Source organism: Cyclopterus lumpus, chromosome 22 (genome assembly GCF_009769545.1).
Source record: "Cyclopterus lumpus isolate fCycLum1 chromosome 22, fCycLum1.pri, whole genome shotgun sequence".
Classification (NCBI taxonomy): Eukaryota; Metazoa; Chordata; class Actinopteri; order Perciformes; family Cyclopteridae; genus Cyclopterus; species Cyclopterus lumpus.
In genome coordinates, this window is record NC_046987.1 from 9463558 (window position 1) to 9470943 (window position 7386).

The window sequence follows — 7386 nt, forward strand, 5'->3', positions numbered from 1 at the left end:
CTCTAATGATATTGGACATACGACAATACTACTGGCACATTATAGGACACCTTAGCAGGCTATGTTGTCTTTTGAAGTTTCGCACAGCTGTTCCACAAGTCCTCAGCCACCCTAGTAATGTCTGAACCGTTCATGTGTGTGTCTTCAGAAAGTGGCCACGTCCCAAGCACCACTGCTCCTGCCCCGATTCCCAGCTATTGCCTCACCTCCAATGGGCAACGCTACGAGGAAGGTGACGGTTGGCATGACGGTTGTCGTGACTGCTACTGCCACTCCGGACGGGAGATGTGTGTGCTCATATCCTGCCCCGTGCCCAGCTGTTCTCATCCAGTTGTGAGGCCTGACCAGTGTTGTCCTACCTGTGAGGGTAAGTCTCTGCAACTCAAAAACTCCAATGTGACTTTATTTTAGACCAGGTTTTAAATTGCAACCAGTAGTTGTAGTTTGGGCCGTTATTCCTGTTGGTAACCTGGTAATTATTGTCATGAAGTTAATTGCCGTGATCTGGGAACGTGGCGACATCGCTCAGAAGAAGAAACGTAACACAGTCACACGGCTTCAAACAAACTCCCAATAAAAATGATGGCCAAAACTACAAAAGTTGTAACCAATCTGATTAATCCTTCATTTGGGAAATTTGACTGTTTTTTTTGGGTCATTCTCATGAAGCCGTTGACATCAAGATTACCGCTCCATGTGTCGAAATAGAATATTTTAACCCTTTTTTTTTATCCCCGCTAAGGAGGTTATGTTCTCGGTTTGGTTTGTTTTCCTGTTTGTCAGTATGACTACAGAAAAGCAACAGGCCCAATAGCCAGATTCCCAAGGAATAACTCATACACTTTGAAGTGATTCTGAATCACAGGGCGGATACACAGATTATGTTTAACTTTCGTTAGCATTGCCAGATAGTGCTTGGCCTTGGGGGAGGTCTGCGCTATTGTGCGCTAGAGTGCCTATTCTTTTAAATGTGTTAGTTGGAATTAATACACATGCCTGCTTGCCACGCACGCATCCACATTCAAACATCTGCCAATACAAAGTATACAGTCCTCTATCAGCTCACTCAATAGAGAGCTTTGGATCCTTAGCTTTTAGGCCTTAGACTTGCTGGCTACCTAAACGCTCTAACACACAGTATATGTCTGTTCCTCTAAAAATGGAAGTCACACTGATCCACACCCAGACTTTTTTTTAGTTTTATCCACAACCCTCCAACTCATGCGGGATATTTATGGAGGAGTGACTCAGTTGGCTGTTCAAATATTTAGGAGTGAAAGAATGTCTACAACTTTCAGGAGCTACACACAATTTGCAGTCAGGGGACAACAGGCTAAGTCTTTGCAGATGTCTGCTACTCTGCTGGACAGAGATGTTTTCAACTAAACCAGTGTCAAAGAAAATCATCTTGGACACCACTCTAACTGCTCGAGGCTTCTTTTTAATGGCTAGTGGTTTCCAATGCATCTTTATTCTAATAACCTATGACTTTGCTCTCTCTTAACTTCATCGTGTAGGAGCTATTGTTAGGAATAATTTTTGTTTGGCACGGACTAAAATGGGAATTTGATATGTCACAAACATGACTGTTTCCTTTCTTTCCCTCCCTCCCCATTCTACTGTAGATGAGTCAGGCAGCGGTCAGCTAGAGGGGATGGACATGGTGGTGTGCAGAGCACCTGGGGGGGAATTGTATGTGGAGGGGGAAACCTGGAACCTGGACGAGTGCACACGGTGCACCTGCAGGAAAGGACGTGTGCTGTGCGACACCGAAGTGTGTCCCCCGGCTCTCTGCCAGACACCGATCCGGAACAAGGACACCTGTTGCCACGCATGCCCAGGTAACAGAAGAAAGGGCGACTGGAAAGCAGTGGTAACTTCAGATAAAAAACTCAGTGGGCTTCACAGGTAGGGGTAGTGGGTGGGGACATATAAATCTGTTTTAGATGTGCTATCAGCATGTCAGCATGGAAAGTCTTGCATGTTGCACTCTGTCGAGCAGTTTAATGTCAGGCACACAGTCTCATAAAGAAACCAGCCAAGACCGGTTGGATGTACATAGAGCTTCTCCAGGGCGGCAGCAGCATACGTGGACTACTTTCCCCCAGTGGTCCCACACCGGAGGTTCATCCAACTCTCTTATAGCTGGAAGGGCGAGAATGATATCACTGAATATTCCTCCGGTTATGGGAATAAACTTTGACATAAACGTCTTGGCGAGAAGCAAAACCCACATACATATTTTATTTACAACTGTACCCAAACACTCAAGCCTCTTCTCATACACTTAGAATCAACATATCCCAAGTACTCCCGAGCATGAGGCCCACAAATCAGCAATGCATGACTGCGCCTGAGAGCTGCTCCTTGAGAATGCCGGCCCGCCTTATCTCCCGGCATCTCCCTTTACAAAAGCAGATTGTCAGAGGCCAGCCTTTGATATATGTATGGGCCTGGTCACCAGGAATGTGGGAATAATACACATCTCACTGACAGGCCCTGTGATGTATGTATACAGTAGGGTAGTGCAGTGTGTACACGCTAACTAAAGGTCTTTGGTCATTAGAAGGCCATAGCTCTCAGGGCCGCGGAGGTCTGATGAGAGGGAGAGGTAAGGCCTTCGATTGAGACGACTTCTGCCACATGGAGTGACTTGTATTCGTGTTTAGCGTACAGTAAAGCATCTTTTCTCAAACTCTAAAGCCTCAATAACCTTAGTGGATTGACATTGTCATACAGCTGCAATAAGTGCAAGAGTCATGTTGAAGCAGGCCACTAAAGAAGCAGCTACTATATATATATATATATATATATATATATATATATATATATATATATATATATATATATATATATATATATATCACTCGAAAATGGCAATTCTCCACCAGCTAAACTTAGGCTATAACCTTACATTGCCAACTCTTACTAAGTGAGGAAATAGGCTGGAACACAACGTAGCGCACAACCCTTAACCTTTGTGTATTTTCCTTATTAACCCGTGTTATACCTGTGTGCAACCACAGAGGAGACGCTGAGCCCCTTGCTGCCAGTGAACAACAGCCAGCAGGAGTACTGCATCACCAGCGATGGAGACGTGCTGCTGTCTGGGGATTCCTGGAAGGCCAACGCCTGCACCAGCTGCACCTGCAACAACGGCACCATTCAGTGTTTCTCTCAGCGCTGTCCGGCTGCCAGCTGCAGGGTGCCCGTCTTACGTAAGGGCCAGTGCTGCCCACACTGTCTCGGTGAGTATGGAGGTGCGTCTCTTTAAAGAGAAAGTGGCCTTTATAAGTAAAAAAAGAAGTCTTTTCCTATTACATAAAAAATAAACTCAACTTTGAGTTTATACATTTCAATATGTAGTTTATGTAACACTTCCACAAACTGAGAACAAGTCACTGCCAAAGTTGAGCAAAACTGCGGTCGCAACTGGAACAAGGCACAGGCCTGTTGCTGGGAAAGTTAAAATTCATAACGCTACATGTCAAAAAAGAGGGCGTAACTGAGGGAATGCCAACTTCCAGACTGACTGTGTATGTGCTTGCTCGTTAGACACAGCCACTCTGGCGCTACATGGGCAAACACCCATCATTCGCAACAACATTCCATGTGACACACACACACGGTCCACTCGGAGCGAAAACATTCCTCAAGCATCCGCACATTCACACGTGTTTCCTGTCCCCGGCTGAATCGGCCCGCACCGCTCTCTCTGTGGCGGCACAGGAAGGCAAAGCTCCATGTCAGCTTTTCCTATAGAGGAAAACCTCAGCATAGGCTCCCATTGTTCACCCTGATATTTTGCCGTTTTCTGGCCTTTGTTTTTGTTATTTGCCCTGTGGACAACGGAGCTTGTGACGTAATGCCTTTACAAAGCTGTACAGTGGAAGTTAAGGGCACAGTGCCTGTAAACACGGCTTATCAACAGAGACACCAGGTTCATACACAAACTCAGTTGGAAATGTTGATATCTGAAATGGTATTGGTAACAGATCTCACCCCCGTCTGAACAGAAATTACGACGTCAGTGCCGGTGATGGTGTCTACCAAAGCCCCCAAGACAACGGCCACTATGACAGTGAAGAGTGCGGTGTGGATCACCACTGTCACTGTACCGCCCATCATTGCTGATACAGGTACCTGCTCACTGAATCCCTCCACACTCACTCTTCTCCCTGTTCCCCTTCAATACATAGTGATAGTGGTAACACCATCCTAGTCATTGTGTGAACTCTCCCTGCAATGTGTATCCTTGTAAAGAGTGTTTGGGATTCCTTGTTAAATGAGTGAACGTTAATCTAACTGATTTAAACACAGATTAAGGGGCACTGGCTAAATGGGGTTTCTCTTGAGACACAAGGAATACACTGTTTTTAGATTTTTGTAAATGGGGTGGGTACCATCATGAAAAGGCTTTTTGTGGGACTGATATCTGATGTCAGTGTTGTCCTGTGTCCCACAGATGAGCCAGGTTTGGGTGAGAATTACCCCAGCCAAACGGAGATGGCCGTCATCTACCAATCAGCCGCCTGGATCCTGGCAGGTCTCCTCTTGGCCATCATCATCTTTCTCGCCGTGGCGTTACTCATCAACAAGAAAAAGAAGTGGGTGCAGATGTCCTGCTACAGTGCACCCAAGAAGGTGAGAAGTTAATCCATAAATTATATAAATCAGTTTGTTGTTTTTGAAGGCTTGAAATTCTGATAAATTGGACAGACTGCCTCATATAAATATCATGGACAGTGTTAATCTGAGGATGGACCACAGGGAGTTTTCCTTGCTCTTCCATCTTCTGATATTAGGCTGCACTTTCAACTGGAACAAGGTCATGTCCATCATTAAGTCTTCAACTCGACCATGAAATGAGGTTGTAGAGTCAGAAAATCTGAAGCCATCTTGTGCGAGCTGACATACATTAGTACTCTTTCATCATCAACCAGCGACGGCGAATTGAATTGTGGCGTCAGTCTAACAACAAGGTGTGACGCTCGTTCTCCTTTTCCTGCTTAGACGGTGATCCTTAAGAAGCACGTCAACAAGAACTCGGTGGTCTACATGGAGCCCTCCAAGGAGAACAAATTTCAGAATGCGAAGAACGACTGCGGCATTATCCATTTCTCTCCAGAAATGGGCTCCACGTGTGCGGACAAGATGACCATCCCCCGGGCCAAGCTGAGCATGGGCAACAACTGGACGGCGCGCTAAAAAAATTCAAAGCAACGCCGCTGAAACTCTGCAGATCAGAGCTCTCCGGCACCTCCCCACTCTCTCTCTCACTGCTGTATCCATGGTGATTAGTGCAACGGTGCACACATCCTCGCTGCCTTGTTCCCACCCTTCTGTCTGTGTGAATCTGAGGATGCTCTGCAAGAGACAAAGCATGTGACTTCTGTTTCTTTTAATATATGTCCATATTCTTTTTTTTGGTGGAGCGAGACAATGGGAGGTGTACGGACGGGTGGACATATAAAAGGACAAAGCCACTCCGGCTCTGCTTTAAAACAGAGAGGGAGGCAGCCTAAGAGGCTCCTCTGTAAGAATCAGAATTTGACTGTGAACATTGTATTATTATTGCCTATTATTGCCTCATTTGAAACTGGAACTTTTAGGCAATAAGAGGAGCATAAAAAGCTTTAGGACAGGGGTTTGGGCCGTAGTTAAAAGGGGTGTAGAGGATGCTGCCCTCCCCACGAGTTCAGCAGTGATTTGTGGATGTAAACATTCTCATTAGCAGGGAGGCCAAAGGAACTGATAATCCAGTTGGATCAAATTGGGTTAAGCAGAAAAATCAAGTCAATAGGCTTTATGTAGACCCCCAGATCCAACCCCCTGCTTTAGAATGTGTGGTTTCCGTCTTAGTTTTTGTATATTTCTACGGTATTTGTACTAGTTGTAGTGTTGTTCTTGGCCATCTCTCGTTTTTACTATGGGTGTCTCCGTGGGGCCAGAATGACACATTGTGAAAATGCCAGTCTAAACATTCCCGCCATCAATGTTCAGGAAGGACACGCTTCCCAAATAATAGCCTTGTTTCTACCTTCAAATGACCCGTCATTCCATTCACTAAACTCCCCAATACTACAAAATGAAACCTGCAAACCCCTTCTTTTACGAACGTATTCATACAGTAGCCAATAGGCTTCATCTTTCCCCTCAGACTCTTCCAGAAGGAATTAGTTGTCATTACAAAAAGTGCAGAGTTTAAGTGGAGTGATGTTCATCCAGGAAGACTGTCATTTTATTCACTGCAGAGTGGTGCCAGACGCTTCAGCTGGACCTATGAGGAATGTGATATAGTGTGTGTGTGTGTGTATAGAGCTACTGTTCACACCGAATGTTAGAGATGGTTAGTATTGATTCATTTTAAAGCCTTAATACTATAGCCTTAACGCATATCTTGTTTTCATTTAATAACCGTTCACCCCCATCAAGGAATCTAAAAACAGTAATATAGTCACCCAATATTAAGATGAACAGATATTGTTGTACAGCGTCACCGATGGTTCTCATCAACCCTTCATATACAAATGAATTATGTGAAGTGGAAGAGTGTATGGGGAGCTCGCTAGTAATTGTACATACTGGTACACATTACAGAGCATTTTTAAAGAGACGTAGCACTTTTCTTTGTAGCCAGTGGTTTTTCTTTTTTTTTTTTGAGAGAGAGAGCTCCCTGCAGGATTCTTGTAGGGATAAAGTCCCTAATCAGGGATTTGATCGGCATATTAAGCCCGCAGAGATGTTAAACCACTCAAGTGAACACGCTGTTGCAGCTAAAGGCTCCGCACCAATCTGATCAGTACAGGGAAGGAGGGAATCGGAGAAGCATTACGAAACAAACTGGGGTTTCATAGGGAAAAGGTTTTGGATCAGAGTTCTCAATCCATTGCCAATTTCTCAATACAAAGACCTCTCCCATGCCAAAATTGGTTGGAGACCAATTTATATCAAAGTGTTTTAGTAACTCAGTAGATTTGTGTCTGTTTGAATCATGACCATGTGCTTTAAAATGAAGAGGCGACAGTAAGAGCTTACGCGATTCTTTTTTTCTTCTATCTGTAAAAAGAAAAAAGAAAAAGTAGTTTAAATTAGGACAGAAGAGTACCTTATTTATTTTTTCACATAGCTTTATTTATTAATACTAAACTATAGTTTGAGTTTTTCTTTTTTGAAAAATGAACTTTTGGTAGCCAAAGCTGCTGTACATTGTAGACTATTTACCATTTCTATCTGCTATATCCTCTACAACCTTATTTATTTTATTCTTGCAAAACCTGTAAATATGTTTCCTAGATGATGAACTGTAACATTTACACTTATTTTGAAAAATAAATGTTTGAACCAAAGTGGCCCGCAATTCCCCAAAGTGCAGTGATGTCATTC

The 7386-nt window shown here is 44.1% G+C and overlaps 1 protein-coding gene across 2 annotated transcripts in view; it reads left to right on the plus strand.

Annotated features, from left to right (window-relative positions):
* Nucleotides 1-7349, plus strand: part of crim1 (cysteine rich transmembrane BMP regulator 1 (chordin-like)) — a 41683-nt gene extending 34334 nt beyond the window's left edge. For both annotated transcript variants that reach the window (XM_034562950.1, XM_034562949.1), the window contains exons 10-15: nucleotides 149-367; nucleotides 1626-1841; nucleotides 3027-3248; nucleotides 4017-4139; nucleotides 4466-4644; nucleotides 5014-7349. In XM_034562950.1, the coding sequence (XP_034418841.1) occupies nucleotides 149-367; nucleotides 1626-1841; nucleotides 3027-3248; nucleotides 4017-4139; nucleotides 4466-4644; nucleotides 5014-5208 (1154 nt within the window). In that variant the 3' untranslated portion in view covers nucleotides 5209-7349. The remainder of the gene's footprint in view (nucleotides 1-148; nucleotides 368-1625; nucleotides 1842-3026; nucleotides 3249-4016; nucleotides 4140-4465; nucleotides 4645-5013) is intronic.
* The last annotated feature ends 37 nt before the right edge of the window (nucleotides 7350-7386 follow it).